This window comes from Schistocerca cancellata, chromosome 4, assembly GCF_023864275.1.
Source record: "Schistocerca cancellata isolate TAMUIC-IGC-003103 chromosome 4, iqSchCanc2.1, whole genome shotgun sequence".
NCBI lineage: Eukaryota > Metazoa > Arthropoda > Insecta > Orthoptera > Acrididae > Schistocerca > Schistocerca cancellata.
In genome coordinates, this window is record NC_064629.1 from 675,136,205 (window position 1) to 675,161,613 (window position 25,409).

Below are 25,409 nucleotides of genomic sequence, written 5' to 3' on the forward strand. Positions count from 1 at the left end.
ATATTTTTGATTTCTCTAGAAATACCTTGTCAGCACTGCTGTTGATATAGTTGCGACAATTTGTTATATCTGTGGGGAATTTGCATTTGCAAGAAATATAAACAGAGAGAATTTCACCCTTCATAAAGAAGGCTGTCAAACATCATTTTGGAATAGCCGTTGGAAATTAGGGAAAATAATGGCCCCACATAAATGTTTCTCAACTTGTTGTTGTAAATTAATAAACTGGTAGAAAGGGAAAGAAAAAGCTTTGTTATTTCCTACACTTATGGTATGAAGAGAACCAGAAGACCATATCTCAGGTGGTTTTTTTCTGTGTCGAATATTCATGGATTTGCAAGGAAGGAATTGAATTGAATTTATTTATTTATTTATTTATTTATTTATTTGCCCGTAAACAACTTTTGTGTTGTATTATAAGGCATCATCAGTGTATACATAATTATACAAAAGTTAACATATATAAATGTGGACATTCTGTTGGGCATGTGTAAGTACTTTAGGGGACTAAATACTTTATACTCACTAAAGTACTGTCTGTGAGAAGTTTAATTGCTTGAACCTAAAATACATCCAATAGATTTTTTCCATCAGACAAAAACCTCTTTTGCTCCAACAGAGTTTCATCAAAGAAATATTCCATAGTGCAAGTATGTATGAAAAAAGATATAGTATACCGTAAGCATGAGCTCTTTACTCACACAATCCTTAAATTTCCTAAGGAGATATAAACGTCATGCCAATTTACTGCAGAGCTTTTCTGCATAGCATAATTTACTATCAGTTTATATACCTAACAGGTTGTGTATCCGGACCTACCTTCCACACTAAGGCCAGTGCCACACTCTAAAAGTCTTTCAGGCACTTAAAGGCAAACAAATGAAGAAATCAATAGTGACAGTGAATTTGATGGCAATGAAGAAATGATAACATCTCCTGCAATATATGATCCACTGTACCAGGACAGTTGTAGAGGTTCAGCACTACACTTATAAATGCAGGCAGATTTTTAGTGTGTGATACAGGGCTAAGTAAACAAAAGACAGAACTGGTTGATTTAAGGTTACAGGAATATAATCTTCTCCATCTCACTACCAACATCATCAAATTTAGACACAGAGAAGGTATTTTTATTTTCTACTTCGCAAGCCAGTGACATTTTGTAACATTGTTGCATGCTTAATGAAAGCACTCATGTTCAGAAACGAACCACAGGAGTGGTCAATGCCAGTTTGGCCAAAGAAAGTTATGAAACTTTAGAAGATATTCTCAAATTAATTAAATACAGTGAGCATAAGTGATTTCAAAATAATTTCATTGTTACTGGGAATTCAACAAGGCTGCACAGAATACAATTGTTTCCTTTGCAAGTGAGAAAGTAGTGATAGCAAAGGCCATCACATAAAAAAGAAATGGCCTGAACGAAATTGTCGACAACATGGCGGATAACGCAGTGCGCCTGTGTAAAATACGTGGTAAAAAGTGTTTGTGTTGTTGCAAGAAAGAAGAAAAGCCAAGAAAAAACAAGGAGAGAAGAATGTCTGCTGCAGCATCCAAACTGCTGTCGAGATTGTACTACTGTAGTAACTGAAGATCCATGTAATTTGCCAGCTGAAGATGGGTGCAAACCCGAAATGCATATTGGCATAAATAAAACGCATTAAAAAGTGGCTGGTTGCTGTATTTTTACAATGAAATAATCTTCTATTTGTTCCAGGTCATCATTAATATGTGAGAGTGGCTGGAAATGAGAGAGAATAAACTTTGGCTGCTTAAACTGGTCATTTGACTGGCATACTGCCATCCTGAAAGAGTGATTTGCTCTCAACTCTGTCAACCACAGAGTGTAGCACCTAAATGATTTTTTCCTACATAATTGAAAATCGTGCTTCAGAAAAAAATCATCCTGTCATGTGTGGAAATATCCTAATTGTTCCTCCTTTTGTTGCTATAAATAACAAACATTCAAAATCAAAGAGCTCAGACCATTGCTCACTACCCTGACATAAATTTATTCTCACATCTTCCAGCCTGGCAGCTACTAAACGTGTTGAAAATTGTGAGACTATAAGAATGTGTAAAAGGCAACATTTTTAACTTTCCACCACAATACAGAAGTACAAACTATACATGAGGACTATTCGGAAAGGAAGGAATGACAGGTCGTGAAATGGAAACCACACTGAAAATCAAAATGGTTTTATTTGCAACAGTTATCTACAACTTCCAGCTACTTATCTCTATAGTCGCCGATCCGACTTAGGTGTTTGTCGTAGCGTTGTACCAACTTTCCAATACCCTCGTTATAGAAGGCAGCCACCAGTGCTTTCCGCCAATTCTCTACATTGGCCTACAGCTCGTTGTCTGTGCCAAAATGTTGTCTTCATAGCCAGCAGTTCATGTCAGCAGAGATGAAACTCAGAGGGAGACAATTACAGGCTGTATTGTGGGTAATCAAACATTTCCAATTGAAGACGATGCCGGATCGTCTTCATTGCCCCTCCAGAATGCGGCTGAGAATTGTCTTGAAGAAGAAAACACTTTTGACAGTTATGTAGTGTTGGCTGCATAGCTTCAGGCAAAATTTCTCACCAGGCCCTTGTACTTGGCGGGAGACACTATTGTCCTAGGTATCTTTATGTGCTCCCTGTGTGCTCAGAACTAAAAAGAATGACATAACGCAATCGATGGGCATACTAGAGACACTGTCCAACACACCTGTGCAAAACTTCATCAGATTTTCACTGTGGTTTCCATTTTGCCACCGATTGTTCCTTACTTTCCGGTTGGTTGGTCGGTTTGTGGTCGGTTGGTTGGTTTGGGGGATTAAAGGGACCAGACTGCTACTGTCATCAGTCCCTTACTTTCCAAATAACCCTTGTAGTTTCACAAATGTTTTTGTGGATATTGTCTCTCTGATTGCTCTAGATACTTGCAGCTGTTTGTAAGTATTCCGTTTGAATAGCTTTTGTAAGGTGTGCTGTGCTGTGGGTGGTTTTTGCATTGATTTTTTAGTAAGACAATGGTGCTCGTAGTTGAAGGTGAACAGATTAAAAATTCTTATGAATTGACTTTCTGTACACCTGTACCATACGTACAGCCAAGTGAAATATGTGCACACAGTTCCCAAGTGATAAATTTGTTTGTGGCTGTACTTTTCTATACTAAAATAATATTCATTTGGAATATCAGTGTAAATAGCAGCAAACAGTGCACAAAGTATGTGTGATGCTGTTAATAATCACTGAAAAAAATGGCTCTGAGCACTATGGGACTTAACTTCTGAGGTCATCAGTCCCCTAGAACTTAGAACTACTTAAACCTAACTAACCTAAGGACCGTAGTGGTCGCACGGTTCCAGACTGTAGCGACTAGAACCGCTCGGCCACTTCGGCCAGCTAATAATCACTGAGCTCACATAGAATGTGAATGGTGCTGTTCTTATAAGGCTCTTACTCAATAAGGTGGCAAATCAGTTAAGTCCCTTGACTCTTATTCAGGAGTAGTGAAGTTCAAATTTGTGTCCAAACATTAGCATTCTAAAACAAAATTAATGAAGAGCACCATTGTCCATAAATGTGCAAACTAGTGTAAATTTTGCTATAGACACTGAATGCTCGTTTCTGGTGAATAATAAACAGGACTAATCTCCTAGCATAATGGCACCTTCATAAAGCTGTGGGTACGCAGTGTTCAATGACACCATTTGGTTCCTGCAGTGAAATCTAACCATTGTTAACAGTCGCGAATGTGTCTGTGAGATACATGACCTACTTTTTCTCTAATATTACCGCAATGAACAGTGGTAACGGTTTGCTGGCCCACGACATCTTGTGTCATACCTATCTTATTGCTTCACAGGAATTTCGGTCATATCCCGATACTGACAAGGTCATAAATGAATCAGGTGTGGGAACGTGTTCTGCCTGTATCTCTCAGATACAGCGCGCCTACTCGGGTAACGCTTTGTCGCCGCTAATGACTGCACCTGTTGCATTGTTTGCAGCGTACACAAGTTGCCAGTTGCGTTGTTTTCTTCTAAATGAAGCAACATTTCGTTGTAGCGACGTGTACTCTCTTTAAAAATGAGTAAACGATATGATCTAGAAAATCCTAAGGATTTGGAAGAAGTACATTGCCTTCTTCTCAACAACGAGGTATCCATTGAAGATGATGATGATCTGGCAGAAACTGATTCAGAAACCAAAGATATACTCGAAACACGATCTGTAGACTCAGGCACAGATCATGAATTTGATGAAGAGGAAAATAATGAAGCGCAGGAAACTGATGAACATTACTATTTTGGTGAGTAGAAAAGACAATACATATGTTTTCAGATTTAATAATAACAATATCTAATAATGGTGTAATGTACTTATTTTTTTGTTTTAGGTAAGGGTGGAACTAAATGGAGGAAAGTGCCTTGGAAAGCAATACAGACACGGCGTCATAATATATTAACCAAACTGCCTGGGGTAGTTGGCGACGCAAAGAAAATGGTAACTGAAATTGACTGCTGGAGCCTATTCATCAGCAATGGTATCCTATATCTAATTGTGGTCAACACTAACAGGCATATAGTTGATCTAAAAGGAAACTTTGCTCGCGAGAGTGACTGCAAGGACACAGACGCAATCGAAATAAAAGCCTTTCCTGGCTTTTTATACCTTGCTGGTGTGTTCCGTGGTGGGCGACGGTATGTTCACGACTTCTGGACAGCAGATGACCTTGGTCTGAATATTTTTAGAATGACCATGTCCGAAAAACGTTTCCTGTTCCTAATAAGATGTGTTTGGTTTGATGATGGAGCCACAAGACAAGAACGGCGCAAGACAGACAAATTAGCAGCCGTGAGGGAAATGTTCACCATGTGTTTGAATAATTGCAAGACACATTACTCCCTCGGTCAGAACGTCACAGTTGATGAACAGCTATCAGCATTTCGAGGCCGGTGTGGATTTCGCCAGTTCATACCATCCAAACGATCTAAATATGGCATCAAAATTTTATGCCTATGTGATGCCAAGCTTTATTATACTTACAACATGGAAATATATTGTGGATTACAACCAGAAGGACCCTTTCACAATGACAACTCCACCGAAGAAGTAGTTCTGAGACTTGCCGAACCAATATATGGGATAGGTAGAAACATTACAGCAGATAACTGGTTCACTAGTTTGGAGTTAGTAAGAGAACTGCATAAAAGGAGACTGTCGTTTGTAGGCACAATTAGAAAAAAAACAAGAAGGAACTGCCATCGAATTTCGTAGCACCAAAAAGTAGACAGCAATATGATAGCATATTTGGCTACAGCAAGAATGAAACCCTTGTGTTGTATGTCCCGAAAAAAGGGAAAACTGTAGTCCTCCTTTCGAGTATGCATGTATCGTCAAGTGAGGTTTCAGAAGGTTTAGAGAAAAAACCAGCAATTATTCTAGACTATAATGACACCAAATCTGGAGTTGATGTAGTTGACAAACTCTGTGCAATCTACAATGTAGCTAGGTCAACAAGAAGATGGCCTATGGTGATTTTTTTCCACCTGTTGAACATTGCAGGCATCAACTCAAGAGTAATTTTCTTGGGCAACAAGAATAAATACTCAGATCGGTGCAAGTACCTCAAAACTTTGGCTCTGACTCTACTGCAAGATCATCTCAAAAGAAGAGCTCTTATTATGACTCAACCTGATGATATAAAGTCAATGCTAGTAAAGTACAAATATAAAGGAAAAGAGCAAGAAAATGCTGAACAATCCTTGGAATCAGAAAACAAGAAAAGAAAAAGGTGCCAGTCATGCTACAGGGAGACAAAAAAGACTTGTCTCAGCAAGCATACATGTGAAAAATGCGGTACACATCTTTGTTTGCAAAAGCACACGAAAATAATTCGTGAACAATGTCTTTCTGTAGTGGGCAATCAGTAAAAAGAGACATGCTTTGATTAGTTCAATAATTTACTTGTATCCATAATAAAATCAATTTTTAAAATAATTTCATGTACTTCTCCATTACAAAATGTCAAATATTTCTGTTAATTTGGAAGTGTAATGAGCTTGATGTTCACTTCTGTATTTGTAAAATCTGTAACAATTTAAAACAAAAGCAAAAGAAAAAGAACCTGTAAACAAACAAAAAACCACAAAAATCGTCGCATGTATCCACGAGATACATCGCGACTAGTGGCGTCATGAAAGTTGACTCGCCTGCTGGAGGGTTAAGGAATATAACTGTGGAACCCAATCAAAAAGTGTGTAACATCAATTATCAGTCATTGACATGCAGTGTAGCCAGTAACTACACTTGACTGAACTTTAGGGATGCTGAATCATTGCTTCCCACTGTCTGAACAGTGGAGCTCAAAACTGTTAATACTAAAGAAAGAGTGTGGTACAGTTCTTTGCTGGAGAACTGGGTGCAATGGTTATCACAGTGGTTTTTTGTTTGTGAGAAGTGGGGTCCAAATCCCTGTCCATCTATTCGGATTTTGGTTCAGATATTCCATGGTTTTCTAAATCATTAAGACAAATGTGGATTGGTTGCTTTGGAAAGGACACTGCTGACTCCCTTCTGTATCTTTGTCTCGTCAGAGCTTATGGTGTAACTTGCGTTACCTTGTAACTAACTAATGGAGGATTAAACCGTAATCTTCCTTCCTTTTTGTTTAATGCAGATGAATTATTCTGTGGAGAATAACTTTTAGGAACTGACAGATTGGTATTTGGTATGGTCCATTCTGAAATGCCTTCACAGTGTGAATAATACGCAACTGCCAATCAGTGGCACACCCACAACTAGCCCTGCTGATTTAGGTTTTCCGTGATTTTACTAAATTGCTTCAGGCAAATGCCGGGATGGTTCCTTTGAAAGGACACGCCTGACTTCCTTCCCCATACTTTCCCAATCCACAGGGACTGATGACCTTGTTCAGTCCCCCCCCCCCCCCCCCCCACCCACCCCCAACCACCACCACTACCTACCACCTCTCAGCCAACCAATCAGTGGCACACATTTGGCCCCCATGACCCTCACTATTTGCACTTTGTTCAGTTCACATAATGTGATACAAACAGTTCTGGTTAAAGACTTTTGCATGAAAGCTGAAAGTGATATTACTTACAACCACAGTTTCAAGTCAGCCTGGCCTATTTGATCTTCACACATTGAAGATGGCAACAAATGCTGTACATATTAGTGTGTTTCGGTTCCTTATCAAGATGTGTATTTTGTAAATCCCTCACTCTTGAACATCAAATGTGAAATTTGTCCGAAATCTCATGATCAAATAACAAAATTTGAAAATCTGTAATGAGCATACTGTGCTTTTGTTAATTGTTCATTTTTGTCTGCTGTGACTGTTAAAAAAAAAAAAAAAAAAAAAGGACACAGGCCTTTATAGTTTTGGAGTTTATATAATATCAGACATCCTGTATTTTACTGCAGTTTCCAAGAATTAATAAAGTTCGTCAATAATAGTAGGTATGTTGAAAACTATTCCGTTTGTTTAATTGTGTTATGAAGGCAACTGTTAGCTATACACAGCTTGCTTCAAATGCAGGTTTGGGACAGGAATGTTGTGGACAACAGTAATGCTTTGTTGAGACAGTGTGGTGCAGTTTTGTAATTTAATTGTGTGATAATTGGATGTAAATTTGAGAGGGGCACTGCTAGCCTGAAATCATATACAGAGTTTCTGTAAAAAAAAATTAATTATTTAAATATCTGTTCATTTCAGGTAAAATTGTACTTCCAGACAAAAGAGTAAAACCTGCTGATCCAAATAAGAAAACAACAAATGGGACTGAATCCCTTGAAGGTAATGCTTCTTAATATTTAAATCTTTTACATGCAAAATATTCCAGTTGTGTACAGTTAATGAATAGAACTTTCTGTCCATTTCAGGTAAGACCGTTGTTCCAGTTGTTCCAGATAAACAGTCAAAATCTACTGCAGCAAACAAGAAACAGGAGACAGAGCCATTGGAAGGTAGTACTACTTAAATTTAATTTTTGTCTCCATTAGAAACTTTTTATGTTCAATTTTTATTATGGCCTATTGAATAAATGTGTGCATTTTTTATTTAGAATGCTGCAAAATCACACATCTTTCATTTCAATAAGATGCCTCAGCCAAACAACAATATTTTCTAAAGCTTTTCAGTATGTCTTGTCTTTTTTTTTTCTCAGCATGTTTGGTTTTTTTTTCTCTCTCTCTTTGTTTTTTTTTTTTTTTTCTCTCTCCACCAAAGTTGCTATTTATTGGTTAACTAGTTTCATTCTGTGTGTGGGCAGTTCTAGAGTCGTATTTGACAGACAATACGAAAAAGAAAAACAGTAACCAGAAACAGAACTTTATTTGCACAACACTATCAAAAACTAAAGGCACATAATGCCTTAATATTAAAAGCAGGCAAAGATATTAGGATTCTCTTGGTGCAGAAAACTGAGTATATAAGTAAAACACAAGAATCATTTAAGGCAAATATCATACATATAGATAAAGACCACACAAACAGATTCAGACACTTAATAAAAAGTGATAAAGAAATCTGAATTTCTCTTAACACAAAAAGAACATAATAGGTACATAGTCACCAACCCACAATGCTCCAAGCTAAGAGCACACAAATCCAGGACAACAAATTATTTTCTCGGATGTAACTAATCTATACGGCAATGTGCCCGTTGATGACCGTTGACCTGGAAGAAACCTCTTGAAATATAGAAAAATGTAAGAAACAGGAGATTATGAATTAGTGGAACTACTAACCATAATTTTATCCCACAACTATTTTAGCTTCAGTGGCCAAATATTCTTACAGAAAGAGGGTCTTGAGATTGGTAGCTGCCTGTGTGGCACACTAGCATATATATTTCTAGACCACCAAAAAAATAAATTCTTTGAAGAACAAGACCGCTGGTGAAGAAAAGTAGTACACTATCTAAGATACATAAATTACACCATCACTGTATTTAGCAGATCAGTGAAGGAAGTTAGCAACAATATACACAAAATATCACCTTCGCAATCAAACACTAATTTAACAATGGCATTACCTTCCTTAACTTAAGTGTCATGAACACTGATTAAGTACATACTTTCAGTATCTTCCACAAACTGACAACTACAGACATTGTCATTCGTAATAGCTCATCACCCTTGGAGCCGCTGTCCTGAGTCGTTATGCTAGCCATCTGTCTTCCATGTGTGCTAATCCGGCCCATGACATTTTTTTCGACGCCTCCTTGGATTTAGGGTATGCAGGCCACCCTTCCTCCCTACTACCACCAGGAGTCTGCTTCTGTCAACTGCTCAATTCTCTTTCCTTCCGCTTTCCTAAAACTTTGTTGACAACTTGGTGTACAGCACCGCCTTGGCTCCATCCCCGGACCTGCCTGCTCCGTGACCTTTGTCAGTTTCCCAAGGATGGAACCCCTTCACTTGTTTATCGTCGGGCATTTTCTGCTCTATGTGCACAAATGAAGGAAGCCACATTTATTTACACTGATGGCTCAAAAACATCATTTGGTGTAGGGAGTGCCTATATTGTTGGCGACACCCCAAATCGATTTCGGCTTCCCGACCAGTGTTCGGTGTATACTGTGGAGCTTTACGCTGTTCTCCAGGCTGTCCAATACATCCGTCGCCATCAGCGGATACAATATGTTATCTATTCAGATTCTCTCAGCTCTCTCCTCAGTCTCCAAGCTCTATACCCTGTCCACCCTCTGGTCCACCGGAATCAGGACTGCCTACGCTTGCTCCACTTGGGGGGCGTCTCTGTGGCGTTCCTCTGGATCCCAGGACACGTTGGTATCTGTGGAAATGAGGCGGCCGATATAGCGGCCAAGGCTGCAGTCTCTCTTCTTCGGCCAGCTATTCGCACGATTCCCTTCGCCGATCTACGGAGTGTTTTATGTCATCGTGTTGTTCTTTTATGGCATGCACATTGGTCGACACTTCCCAATAATAAATTGCGGGACGTGAAAGCTCTTCCCTGTCCTTGGACCTCTTCCTCCCGAACGCGTCGTCGGGAGAAGGTAATTTTAATTAGACTCCGGATAGGGCACTGTCTTTTTAGCCATCGACATCTTTTAAGTTGCGATCCTCCCCCACTCTGTCCCCACTGCTCTCAGCTGTGGACGATAAGACACCTTTTAATTGAGTGCCCCTATTTTACTCCATTACGTGCCCGTCTACAGGTGTCGCCTGATATATCTTCCATTTTAGCAGATGACACGTGCTCAGCCGATCGCGTTCTCGAGTTTATTAGTGCCAGTGAGACGACGTCTGTCATTTGAAGCTCTTTTTGGGGACAACCAACCCCCTTCTATAGTGGTTTTTTAAGCTTTCCTTCTGTTTTTAGTTTCTCCAATTTTTTGAGTTTCGTTTCCATTGCTGCTGGTTTCCAGTTTGGTTTTTTACCTTTTCCTAAGTCACAGAACGGGCATTAATGACTGTAGCAGTTTTGCGCCCTAAAACCATAACAAAAAAAAAAAAAAAAACCTTGGAGCCATAAAGAAACATACTCGAGATCAGAAATAGCCTGAATCATCAAATACTGTCTCAGCCATAAAGAAACATACTCTAGATCAGAAGTAGTCTGAATCATCAAAGACTGTCTCAACATTGTAAATTTTAATTCAGCCCTAAATATGCTCAGAGCCCTGCCAATCAGTAAGGGCTAGAGCTGGTTGACAAACTAAGTAAGAAATACAAAACGGGAAAATCATTAAAGACAAAGTCGTGCTGATCAAGACTGAAACAAAAATAAAGATAAATTTGTTGTACTTCCGTACTGGGGACATGTATCAGACAGAATAAATTCCTCATTAAAGAAAGCAAATCTAAAAATAGGGTCCTTCACCAGCAACACATTAGGAGCAAAGATCATTTATCAAATAGACATTATGCAATGATATAATCATTCTGGTGCTTACAAAATCAAATACAGTGAATGTAATAAAGCCTACATTGAACAAATAGGTAGAATTGTTAAAACAAGATACAGAGAAACAAAAATGTAAGCAGAAATAACCCTTCTGCATGCCCCTCAGAAAATAAACAAATGGCTGAAAATATCAAGAGCAATTACACTGTTATACATAATGCTTCCAGAGACTGATTGACTTTTTAGAAGAAAAATAACTGTACATTAATATGACTAAGCATCCAAAACAAACATTAAATGAACAAACAGAATTATGCAACAAAAAATTCATAGGATTTTTCAGTAACACCTTAATCAGCATATAATATGCACTACATCCTACATTAATCACCTAATACCCAACTACAAACGATTCATAGGAACCTTCTATAGCACCTTATTCAGCAGATGAATTGCACTCCTTTCTACACTACTCACCAGATATGTGACTACAAACTATTCACTGAAAATGCAGTTATGACAGCGGTACAATCTTATCATACGTAGAGCACATTGAATACAAGTGAAATAATGTGTCTCCTCTTGTGTAATGCTAGAAATAAGATAGAATTTTATTATACAACTATAATGTGATGAGATATTGTATCCCCCACTGAACAAAATCAATGATATTACATTCACAGAGTAAACTGAATGTTTCAGAGATTATATAAGACATACAATAAAATTCTTTGGATTAATATTTGTCAAATTTATGGTAATACCTAGGGAAAATAAGTCATTGTGACACACTGTGAACTCCGGTGAGAACCAATCCTCCGTTATGTATGAGATATTGTCGTCACATGGATCAGATCATGCTGGATAATGATAGCACTGCAAATTAGACAAATATATTGTATGCTCATACACTGTCATACTACCATAAGGTATAACTACAATTATGACATGTTGTAAAACAGATCTGATGTACACACAAAATGTGATGAAATGAATAGGACTGTCCACACCAACTTTACCCCAAATACCAAATACATAAATAGTTAACATCTGGACCATGTTATTACAGATACATTTATTATCCACCTTTGACACATCCACTCATAAAATTTCATTCTTTGTGACAGGTGGTTGCGAAAATGGGCAAAGCCCAAAACTATTTAGCCAATAAATAAATAGTGACTTTGGTGCAAATAATAAAAAAAAACCTCACTTCTCAACAATATTATTATTGAATCATGATTGATGGTTGACATTTTAATGATTGATTCTCATACAACTTGTGTTTGCCTGAGAAGAGAACATAGCTTAGTTTTCAGATTTTGTTTCCGCTGTGTGACAGCAGGCTGCCAACGTATTTGCTTAGAAGCTATGCATGAATTGTATTAAAGGGTGCCTTGGCCAGTGCTGCAGCTAGTAAAGTACTCTGAATCAAACCCACTCTGCTGACAAAGTCAGTGGAAGACGTAAAAATTAATTTGAACTAAAGATATCACATTCACAAGTGTATAACCATTTACAGGGATGCGAATCGTGCTTCATGCCCAACATCTGCAACACCATATACATTACTTACACAGAACTTATGTGCCCGTGTACTGCTATTAATGAATGAATCATTCAGATTTAACCACAATAACCATTCTAATAGAATTAAACAAACAAATAAAACACAAAAGCAACTTATCTATACAGAAGAACTCCATGATCTGCCATTTCTGCAGTCCGCATTAGCCAGAGGACAGTCAGTCAACAAATATCCATGTGTTGCAACTGTCACTTGCAGTGTTTATAGTAGAGTCCTTTTCTAGATTTTTTTAACAAAAAGTAAAGCCAAATTCGTGATCCCATTAGGAGAAACCAGTAATTGAATATCACCCAAAATACAACCTGCACAGCCTTGACCCCTAAATTAGAAGGTCCATAATTCATTATATATCAGCTTTTGCAACATGCCACTTGCAGCAGTTATAGTAGACTACTCCTCTACTTTTGTAACAAAAATGGGTTTCATGTACTTCAATTTTTCATTTTATCTGCAATGGATTTTGCATAATTGCTAGTTCCTGCCTTGATGTGCTTTATCATTGGTCCTGGGAAAAAAACTGAAAAAATATCAAAAGGATTGCTGCTGTCATCCACTTCTGCCACACATCCACTTTCTACTTTGAATTAAAGAGTCTAATGTGGTCCATCCAATTCGTCTGAATATATTTGAAGTACTATCTTGATTATTAGGAATTATATTATACACTGTTGGAGGTGGCATTTTGCCTTAAAATGCAATGGAGAAATAACTGACATAGCAGATTTTAGACAGTAAATAATATACAACAATGGAATGGTAATATTGAAATAATGTTTTCTTACCAGAGTCTGATTCAGTAGCAGAATAACTATATTCGCTTTCAAAAATGTCCCCTTTGAAACTAGCCTTCAGGTGGTTCATTCGAAGCTTCTTGATATCAGTATTGTTCAAAAACTTCAACATATTTTTCGAAAAATGCACTACTAACATTACGAGAAACCCGCGAAACATCAGCATCATGTGTCAGTTCTGCAGTTTTTAACAGGTGAGGGTTGCCCTTTGAGAATATTGAAATAGTTTCAGAAATGTCCAAACACTGGCAGTTAAGATAACATCAAACTCAAATAGAAGCTGCGAGCAGAATGGAAACAGTGTTAATGGAGATGAGCTGAGCTCGGGCGTGGGACACTCGCAGCGTTACTGCCACACGCGCTGTGCTTGGGCTTCAAATTGTTAAGTGGGCATTATTAATATACCTGTCCATGGCCTGCTTATACAAAGTAGGTTTGAGAAACATTATTTATCCACAATGTTCTGTGGCTTGTAGCTAATGGGAATGCCTAGTTAGTGTATTGTCAGCTAGTTATAATGTTTGCCCCAAAAGCTTGCTTCACGCATCAGGTGGCAGTGCTTTTAATGCTATAGGGTTTGTGCTTACTATGTGGTGGCCTTTGGCAGTGGCAAAACAGACACAATTGTCATATTTGGAAATAGGATGGCTGGTTTTAGCAAGTGATAACAACATCAGTGATATCTCATATAACTGGCAAGACATAAAGCATGAAGAAAATGAAATTCACATGGATTCAGAATCATTTGACAGTTATGCAGCACTGGAACATGTGCCACAAAATGTTTTTGTGTGTGTTAGTTTGGTTCCCCAGCATTTTTTGTTTATTGAAAAGAAGGGTGTAAAAGTGCCAGTAATACAGAATGATGTGATTAGTTGTTTTTAGTGTATTGTAGATGACTCCTCATGCAAAAAAATAGCTGATCAAGCTAACTTATACCCACATGACTACATAGCTTCTATTCACAATTTATTAGCAATATTTAGGATTCACTTCTGGCAAGACTTAACAGATGATGAAGTGATGACAATAATTGAAATATTTATTCTTCTGGGAATTTTGTAAAAGCCAGAATGTAAATTGTGCTTTCCAAAATGGGAGTCACTTGACACAACATTCTTTAGGAAACGGGAGAGTAAAGAAGTGTGTGTCTTCTTCTCTAAAGATTCTGGTCTGTTTACTCACTACAAAGGAACGTTACTGTCAAGGAAGCTTTGTTGTTCTGGATAGGATGCCTTGGATAGAAGCAATTTACTCCTTCAAAACATAATTTGGAATAAAATTTTACGATCTGTGTGAAAGCTATTCTGGATATATATTGGACTTCACTGTTTGTATTGGTAAGAACACACATTATGGCATTCATAATCCTGAAGAGAAAATGACTTAATAAATGGTTTTTTAGCTTCTTGTTATTTTCTCGGAAAGGTTTATTATATTTACTTCGACAGCTGGTACACTAGTCCAGCTATGGGTGACAAACTAACAGGAACACCGACATTGTCAGCACAAAGTAGCAAAACGGAAAGGGTTTCTCTGACATAAATAAAAGTGAAAAAATGAGGGACAAATATGTAATGGGATGCGATAAACAAGAAAATAGTGATGAAATGGAAGGACAAGAGAGACATCATGATGGACAGCATCTCCATGATGAGGGACATTAGTTGGAGTCCCATCTCAAACAGTCAGGCATTATCCAGAGTTTTTGCCACGCATAACGAAGAAAAGACCAAGAAGTAGTTGTGGATTATGCACACGAAGAGGTCTTTGAAAAGATACATCTTATTCATGTTCAGAATGTGAATTCCCCTATGTGCAACACCATCATTTTAAATATTTCACACAGAAAAAGGCTTGGAATTGTGTAGAAATAAAATGTTATTCTCTTCTTTAATACTTCCTTTTTGATCCTAATCTAATTTTGGTTCATACACTAAAATCAACAAAGAAGTGTTTTAATGAGTGAGCAAGTTATGTAGCATGACTGCAGCAGCCAGCACTAGTGAGACTGCAGCAGCCAGCACTAGTGAAGTTATCCACGAGGCAGAGAAGCGCTCATGAAAAATACCGACTTATAGGTTTAAAATAACGTCCATCATTTGAAAAATCTTTCCTGTTATTTTTTATTTAAATGTTACAAATTGTTTAGTAACAGAAATATTTGTTATTTCTTTTTTAATAAGAAATCTGCTTTGGGATGTAAACTAAAATCCAAGCCAGTGTCATGCTTTTACCATATTATTTTGTAATAACGCAGTTTTATGATGCCAGTGAGAGTGTATAATTGTGTTACTCAAGTCCCGAAGTAGCATATATTATACCCTCTGTAAGAAGTATTCAACTGTTAAAAATATTTGGTTTTGGTTTATAACACAAACCAGTAATTCAAATGTGTGATCAAGGCTGAAAAGGCCATCCAAGGGTTCCACACAACAGTCTTAGCTCCATCAATAGAAATGTGAAGGTATGACAAATCCAGTTTCAGTATACCCATGATTCCCTTATTTGAGCTCCACATGTCATTATGCCATTTGATGTTGACGTAGCAACTGACAAGTGCACCCATGTTCCTGTGGGTTTGAGAGTTCTTCATTGGTTGAGCTTGGTGTTATACAGATCTTTCAGTCCACCTAGAAGAATATTCTGCTGGGATTATGCTCATGTAATCTCTCTACACTTTTAATCACTTGTTGCGGGTCCACTGTTATTACACACTATGACTAAATTCATTTGGACACTGCAATTTTCACAAATGTTGGTGTTCTATAATCACTCAAATTACACTGTCTAACTTATGCATATGAAGAACAGAGGTGCTGTTGAAAGTCTAAACCATAGGTGGGCAGTGAGAGAGCCACACTCCCGGAGCCATCTGCATGAGCGTGGGCAGAGCCGAGGAGCCAAGATGATGATGCTTGGTTTGTGGGGCACTCAACTGCACGGTTATCATCGCCCATACAAATTCCCAACCATTGCTCAGTCCAATCTCACCACTTTCATGAATGATGATGAAATGATGACAACACAAACACCCAGTCATCTCGAGGCAGGTGAAAATCCCTGGACCCACCAGGAATCGGACCCAGGACGAGGAGCCAAGAGCAGCTGGTGTCTGTCTAATAGTTTGTGCGTAAAGACTAGATGGCAATATGTGCAGCCAAGGTGCAAGAATAGCCACAGCAATGTACCTGGCTGAGTACACAGTATTATGTTATGTTACAGTGCATTGTATAGTTGAAATGGCTAGTCAAAGCAATGCAGTAAAGTGGTGTTCTATTTTATGGTTCAACTCTAGTGAGAGTGTGATTATTTTTTTACCAAAAGCAAAGGAGGAACACATTGTTTGGTATGTGGTAAAATATTAATAATAAAAAAGTACAATATAGAACTTCACTGCAGAACACAATACTTCAAACACATTACTTCAAGTTCTGGAAATCAGGGAAATTTGGAAAAACACTGGGGAAATTGTGTTTTTGTCTCAGTAGATGAAATAGTTTGTTCACTGAGATGTCATGCATCATCGCTGGCTGGGCGAAGCTGAGAATGTGTGCTGCTTCCTGACTTCCTCATTCTTACTGCTTCTCCCCTTCCTACCACTCCTCTCAGCTTGCAGTCAGTGCTGCCACCACTTCTGGCTGCTAGCCTAGCAGCTGCTGAAGAGAGGCAGGGAGGTGTGAGAAGTGGTTTGTTTGGATCTGATTCTCAGATATTGTTGGTGTAGTGGCAGGAGGTGGCGGTCATGTGTGCATGAGTTGTGTCTGAGTGATTGTGTGAATGTGTGTGTGTGTGTTCTTGTTTTCTAACAAAGGCTATGGCTGAAAATTTAGTTGTGAGAGTGTGATTCTCTTTTCTACTTGCCTGTGTGCAGCTCAGCGATCATCTTTATGTTAAGTTCCTACCTATCCTTATTGATATTGACTCTCATAGTATTTGCACAAGTTATCTGTTGCATGGATTGATCATCGTGGCATCATTTCATCAACATGGTGTCTGTGACGTGTGAATAACTTGCCCACGAGTGTATGTCCGTGATGGGCCAAAGCCGCAGACCATCTCTGCGAGTATCTCTTAACGGATTGGGCCTTCTGATCTGAAGCTCACCATTTCCCACTAATGCAGGTCCTGCCCATTAGATCTAGTCTCGTTGATCTGCCTGCAGGCTGGGTCTGTTCATGTGTGGCATAATGCAGTGGATTTTCACAATTTATCCGTGGACCCAGGACTGAGGTGCTCCTCAGCAGGCCAGAGGCCACAAGCGATAGGATTTCAGGAATTGCAAGTGTCTCAACACAACTACATTGTACAGTGTGGCGTTTTATAGTCATTTTATTTATAGTAGTGCATTTTGCATTTCAAAAGTAGTTTATGCATGAGAAAGTATGAACAGTAAGGAGAAGAAAATTGTGGCAGTCGCTCGCAATTTGTGCGCTATGTACTCATATACAGGGTGATTCAAAAAGCATACCACAACTTTAGGAATTTAAAACTCTGCAACGACAAAAGGCAGAGCTAAGCACTATCTGTCGGCGAATTAAGGGAGCTATAAAGTTTCATTTAGTTGTACATTTGTTCGCTTGAGGCGCTGTTGACTAGGCGTCAGCGTCAGTTGATGCTAAGATGGCGACCGCTCAACAGAAAGCTTTTTGTGTTATTGAGTATGGCAGAAGTGAATCGACGAGAATCCGCTGGAAACAACTCAGTATGAACGTGACTCGCCTAAGGTGAACATTTTCTGTGCCATTTCAGCCAATAACGTTTTTGGTCCCTTTTTCTTCGAAGGTGCTACTGTAACTGGACTACAGTATCTGGAGATGTTAGAGAATTGGCTGTTCCCTCAGCTCGAACAAGAAGCACAACAATTCATATTTCAGCAGGATGGAGTGCCACCACATTGGCACTTATCTGTCCGAACTACCTCAACGTCAACTACCCGAGGCGATGGATCGGCCGCCAGGCAGCCCGTGACAGAGCACTTCATCACTGGCCTCCAAGAAGCCCTGATCTTACCCCCTGCGATTTTTTTCTTATGGGGGTATGTTAAGGATATGGTGTTTCGGCCACCTCTCCCAGCCACCATTGATGATTTGAAACAAGAAATAACAGCAGCTATCCAAACTGTTACGCCTGATATGCTACAGAGAGTGTGGAACGAGTTGGAGTATCGGGTTGATATTGCTCGAGCGTCTGGAGGGGGCCATATTGAACATCTCTGAACTTGTTTTTGAGTGAAAAAAAAAACTTTTTTAAATACTCTTTTTAATGATGTATAACAGAAGGTTATATTATGTTTCTTTCATTAAATACACATTTTTAAAGTTGTGGTATTCTTTTTGAATCACCCTGTATTTCTTGGAAGAAAAATCACCCAATACCTGTAAAGTAATGGACATGACACAGTGGGCAGTAACCGACAATAACAAACATAGTGGAACCAACATATTATTGGCCATCACTTATTGTGTTGGTCTACACAACTTACTCTTCTCTGCCTTACACACATCTCTCAAGAGGCCTTCTTTTTCTGGGGTTATTTCTGAGAACAGTGAAGGTATTTTAAATCTGTCTTGTGATTAAAAGAAAATGCTTATTTTTGTCACCAGATGTGCTTTGTTTTATTGAAATAAAGTAACAACAGTGATCTTAATGAAACGCACATACCATTTGGCTTGCTTCCTCAATCCAAAACTAGTTAATTGCAAAAAAATATTGGTTTTAGTACTTAAGATTTTTGCTCATACAGGAGAGAAATACAGAAGTCCTTACATTTTTGTCAACCTATGTCTTTACTTACCTTTGAGATCTCAAAATTTGTCGCAGAAAAATGCTAAAACTTGTCTGGAAATCAGGGAAATATCAGGGAATTTCACCTGGAGAAACTTCTGGCAACCCTGTGTAATGATGTACCTACATATGATATAACTTAATTACAGTGCCTAATAAACCAAATTTTCCTTTGAAATGAAACAATCTTAGTCAGTGTCAGATGTTTAAGGGTAAGTTAGCTTATTTTTCCAAATTGTCAAATATCTAGTTCAACTCCAGATCAGTTGCAGACATTTTCAGATACTCTTGCAAGTCTTGTGAAGGAATTTTCCATGTGACTTAGAGATCTGGATGATTCATCTATGGACCTGAAAGTTTCTGCTATGCCCTTTTCAACAACTATAATAATTGATGACGTTCCATCTGCTCTATGGTGTGAATTGCTCACAATTCTAGGTGATAGTGAATTGAAGGCTAAATATTAATCATGAACAAGCCTATCACATTTTTATTAACATTTTTCACAAACAGATTTCCCAAATATGCACAAAATGGCTGCCAAACTGCTAACAGTGTTCGGCTCAATAAGTCTGTGTGAAAAACTGTTCTCTCTAAGCAAAGAGTCACAATGATGCAAGTCTCACTATAGTTCTGCAAATTGCAAGAGCGAGATCAATAGCACCAAATATAAAGCACACCTCCACATCATCTGCTGAATGACATTTCAAATATATAAGAACACATACACCTATGTTTTGTTTGTGGTGAATTATCTTTATTCATTTATTTATTTTTGTGCTTAACCCTGAGTTAGTCATTCATTGGTTATGCTGCATTCCAAATAAGTTTTTATGTTGGCCTACTGTATTTGTATGACTATAGGTAGTATTCAAAGAAGTCTTTAGTTATCAGATGTTGAAGTAATTACTTTTGGTTCCCACACTTAATCTAATGAAAGGAATATAATTAAACATATTTCCTTAGCACCATAATCTAATGCACTGAATAGAACGAGACATTAGAGACGACAACAATGTCACAAGTTTATACCTGGATGGATACCTGTCCCTTCTCCAGTTGTGATGGCAAGCTGTGTAAGCAGCTGCAAGGTTAACTTCTGCCAGAGCACAAACTCTTCTCTGCCTGAGCTGGAGCACTGTCCATTGAGCTGATATGTGCCCCCCTTTGGTCTACACAGTGATTTCTATAAAGAAAAATGTGTTTTATGTGTGTATGAACATAAAAAAGCAGAATTATTATTGTACTGTAATAGAGAATACTAAATATGGAACATATTTCAGTTGTTAAACATATTAATTTCCAGCATTTTAAGACAATTGTCCCATTGTTGAAGTATTTAGTGAGATGGTGAAGGTGGTGGTGGTGGTGGTGGTGGTGGTGGGTGGGTTGGGGGGGGGGGTGGACTTCCTAGAATTTGAGAGATAGTTATTCATGAATACTAAGCTTCTGCATTTGTTACAAAAGCTGTGATGTTCGTGGTGTGTGAGGTTATTACAGTGTACATCATTGTAGATGAGTTGCATCAGTTGAAAATAACGATCACAAATTACTTGCATCTTTAAAGGTTGCTGAAAATTGAAGAGGAGTATCACAGAGATCTCTCTGTCACAGAGGAAGCCTCAGTGCTTATATCAAAGAACTTGTTTCACCATAGAAGGCTGAATGTGGTTTCACAAACTCATTGTCAGAGTAGTTCCAAAATAACAAGATATCAAGTGGAAGGAAGATAGGCAAGAAGGAGACAGTTGAACATCTCATTGTGCTTATTAGATACAAAATACAGGTTCAGTTGAACAAAAATATAGGTTTAAAGTGGGCATTGAGATATTGAAGGAACCATTGAATAAGGGATTGATTTACGTGAATTATTAATATTAAAACCTGAATCAGGATGTTAAAGTTAGAGAATCTGAAGTGTTCCTCCCTCTCCCCAAATAATTTCCAAACATCCATGAACAGTCAGTGACTAGGAACAAAGTGTCTTTATGTTAAACTTCATACTGTTTCTACAAAGGTTGAAGAAGTGCATGCTGCTAATTTTCGTAATTCCCTCTGTAATGGATAGTTGCAGATGTGTGATGAGTGCAGCACACTGTTATTTTCAAAGGATGACTTTTTGATAGTAACCATAAAATCAAAGTATCAGATGCTTCTATGTTATAGTTTAGTGTTCTGAGATTGCATTGCAGTAATAGGCATTGCTGGGGATTTTGTGCCATAGTTTGCATGTAAGTAAAGAGTGTTAAATTAGTAAAATGTGGACCTTAATAGTGGACAGAAACTGTAGCCTGCTTTGGGGACTGTACTGAGAACCATCTTCTTTGCTGCAGTAACTGATTGAAGTTTTATACTGTTCTTTATAGAACATGATCCTCTCCTGAAATGAATGTGAGTTGTAAAACCTTGAGATGATGTGACCAACGAAAGAAATGTATGTTGGTGTTTCTATTTTGTGCATTGTTTACAAGCAAAAAGAGATTTATGAAATAATGCTATATTACTTTTTTTGACACTATAATGTCTGCTCGGAGCACAATCCTTGTATATGATTTCTTCATAGATTTTCTGATTAAATATTGTAGTGATTTTATAAGCCTGATCATTTTTATCTAACTGTTTCTGGAAAATGAATTTTTCTTTTGAGTTTTGCAAGTCATGATACTAATGCTTTTGTTCTAATTACAGCTTTGGGGTTACGAAAGGTTGCTAAGTCCTGAATCTTCAGTCACCATTGTCAGAATTTGTCATTGAACCATATCAAAAGATTTGAAAGAAATTTTAGCTCTCTTTAAAGTGCTGTTGCAGCATATGCAGAAAGATAGAGCTTGCAGTTATTGTGGAGCATGATTGAAAAATTATTATGCAGTCACAGCAAAAGAAAAGCAGTATATAAGCATAAAAATTCTGAGAAGATAATATTATGTAATTCATCAGCTTCTCCCAGTGTACTTCATGTTGAAATAGTCCACAGATGAACTACTCAGTGTCAGTGCCCTGAACATGGACATCAGGCAGTTCACTCGTGAACTATTTTGACAACGTAATATTTCATTGACATTTATAAATGTTGTGTAATATAACAGAACTTACATTTACAATTGTGATCATGAAGCAAGTGGATATCCTTATGAGTTACAGGACATACAGATTACACTGCTGTAAATTAGATAATTAGGTTTTCAGTTTGTCTTCTTAGGTTAAAGTAATATCATGGATCACGGTGAGAATGGGTAACATAGTGTTTAGAGGCTATCAAACTCAAGTGTGTTTGGCCACATTTAATGACACTGCTCATCGTTATTCTAACTTTGATGTTTTAATACAAGTCTCATTACAGTAGTAACTGTATTTGCTGCGTATAATTCTGTATTATAATATTTCAAAGACACCTCTGCAGTTCATCATTCTTTAGTAAAATTGTACTGAATATGCATATTAATACATTTAAAATGTTGCCAAATGCATTAAAGTGGTATTAGACATAAAAATACAATCTAGTCTGTAAAAATGCTGGATTATTATTTTTAGTGTAGAGTTATCTACATAATGGACTCGTTCAGTGTGAAAAATTGCGCTAAAAGATTTGATATTTTGTTAATTTTATTTATGTATTTATTTATTTATTTCTCTCTTGTAAAATGTCAGGACTTCACTTAGATATAACTAGAATCAACACTTTTCACACCTCAAGTAAGATAATTGTGCAGAATGAAGTATTTTCACAAAGAAATATTTTTAAAAAACTTTAAGAGATTATCTTTTACTAAGTGTAACACAGATTACATGTTCTGTTGAAATATAAAGATAAAAGAATACAGTTGTGTATGTCCATGTTTTTCATACTGATGATAAAAATTAAAATAAGAGGAATCAGTGGTGCTTCCAGCAAGTTTTCTGTTGATAGATATCCTTTCTCATTCCAAATAATAGAAGAATGTGCATTTTAATTGTAGTTCCATCTTTCACGTAGTACTGCTAAAACTGTTCAGAAGAATTAATGCTACTTGTTCAGAATTCAGCCATCCAGGATGGTTTTTGTGTGTTTGAGAACTTCGGTATTAATCGTAGAAGGCAAGCTTCCATGGGCAGTAGTTACATAATTGCTGATATTTATTTTATGGGCATACAGCCAAAGTTCAAGGCAAAATTCTCTCCCCAGTCTTCCAATGCTGCAAAGGCTTTAATGATTCAGAAAGCAGTTACAGAGACTAAACACCTCAGCAAGCTGAACTGTTTATATGAATCCATGCAATGGTTGGTTAGTGACAGCATCAGACTTAGGCTTACGATCACAGAGTCGCGTCAACATATGCCATGGAGCTTGAATTAGGGAAGAGTTAGTGCTGTTTGTTTTATTAATACTAAGGCCCTCGGCTTGTCTAACTTCAGTCCTCCACCTTTTCTGTTAATACTGTTTCTGTGCTTTTGAATTTATGTGGCTCCTCTTAAATCCTAGCATAGTAATTACTAGAACTAGCTAAGACCACAGTTTCAGAGAAACAGATTTGGTGGTTTCCCCAGTCCTAGTGCATGATCTGCTACTGCTGATTTATCTGTCTTGCCCAGTTGACAGTTGCTGTTGTGTTAATTGAGGTGAGTGTTAATGCTTCTCCTTTTGTAGCTTCTATGTATACCTGGCATGTGCGAGCATTTGAACACTGCAAAGGACTTTCACCTGCCACTTGTCCACCCATATATAAAATCTCTTGCGCTTGTGGCGAAGTTTGCATAAGAAGTACAAAAAGGATTATTATTAACATCCAGCTCAAGGAACACAAGAGCAGTTGTCACCTGGGCACAGCGGATAAATGAGCTGTAACAGATCATTCTTTAGGACCAGGAAACCACCAAATAAGTTGCTCTGACACTGTGATCATATCGAGATCTACTAATTACTATGATAGGATGTACAAAGAAACCATAGAAATTTTAAAGCACAAAAAGAATTTTAACAGAAAACAAGGGCTGAAAGTAGAAAAGATATGGGCCTAAGTGCTAAATAAAACAAATAGTGCCAACTTTTCCTCACTACAAGCTCTACAGCATAAGTCACCTCAACTCTGCAATTTTAGGCAGTGATCTGATGATGTCGTGAAGCATCCATTGTGGGGATACATATAAACAGTTTGGCTTGCTGAGCTTTTTAGTCTGTAACAGCTTTCTGGGTCATTAAAGCCTTTTATGATGTCTCCAGCATTGTAAGACGAAACTTGGTGAGGGAATTAGGCCTTGGACCATGGCCATGTCCATAAAACAAGTATTGGTAAAATTCAGCATTGTCCAACTATCGATATAACAGTATTACCATTAACCCATGTCTGCATGTTCCACACACTCAATGGAGCTGAAATCAGAACTCATTGCTGGTCATTCCATCACCTTGTAACCTCCCCCTCACTTATCGACCTAAATGACAGTAAAAAATTAAACCGCGTGTACCTAATGGAAATTTGGGAAAAAGCAATCGTCACCGAAGTTAATTTGTCGGTAAAGAGGGAGGAAAGGGTTACATCTAAATGAAAGGAAAAATGCTAATGAAACTGGTGGAAATTAATTTTGAAAAGGGGTAAAGTTAATAAAGAAAGTAAATGTGCGGCCGTTACGTTAACAATCAACTAGCGGTAATTAGATATTTGAGATTTGGGGGAAATTACGATCGCCAGTCCTAAGGACAATTACTATAGTAACTGAAAAAGAAAGGTTATTACACATATAATTAGCACTAGAAGCGTGGCAACTGAAGGTTGACATGTGCAGTGTGAAAACTGAAGGTTTGTCAGAAGTAATAAATTTCGCTACACTCTGACTTAATTTAGCAAAAGAATTAATAAAACAGGAAAATCGAAAGTTAATTTAGTGACTGAAGTTAATAGTGAGCTTTCTTTCTGAAGCACATCGAAATTCAGTAAAATATGGTTAGTCTTGGACTACCTCAACAATCATTTCAAAAGCTACTTGAATCTACGCAATTTAGAAATAAGAGATTTAACTTTGAACTTGAATTAAATGATTCTGAACAATTAACAATAGTAAAATTTAGTACATACCAAGCTAAGCTGCAGTCACATGTAAGTTAAAATACGGTAACAAAACTCGCACTCTTAATTTGTGCTTGTGTAATCTGAATATTGTAGCCAGCTATGAATACTTTAACTGAACTTTGAAATTAAACCAGTGAAATCAATGATGCTGGCGTTTGAATTTCAACGACACTCTGGTTCATTCCGGAAAAGGAAGTGACCCTGCTTGGTAATGCAATTGGGACAATGAGCAACAAAGGTTCATTCTACGTTGCTGTAATTATAGTTACGAAAATGGTACAGTTTGAAAAGCTGAGGTCTGCC

General features: G+C 37.7%; 1 protein-coding gene across 1 annotated transcript in view; it reads left to right on the forward strand.

Annotated features, from left to right (window-relative positions):
• Positions 1 to 25,201, forward strand: part of LOC126184581 (uncharacterized) — a 55,257-nt gene extending 30,056 nt beyond the window's left edge. The window contains exons 4-6 of the mRNA XM_049927013.1: positions 7,741 to 7,821; positions 7,908 to 7,991; positions 21,751 to 25,201. Of these exons, the coding sequence (XP_049782970.1) occupies positions 7,741 to 7,821; positions 7,908 to 7,991; positions 21,751 to 21,782 (197 nt within the window). The 3' untranslated portion in view covers positions 21,783 to 25,201. The remainder of the gene's footprint in view (positions 1 to 7,740; positions 7,822 to 7,907; positions 7,992 to 21,750) is intronic.
• The last annotated feature ends 208 nt before the right edge of the window (positions 25,202 to 25,409 follow it).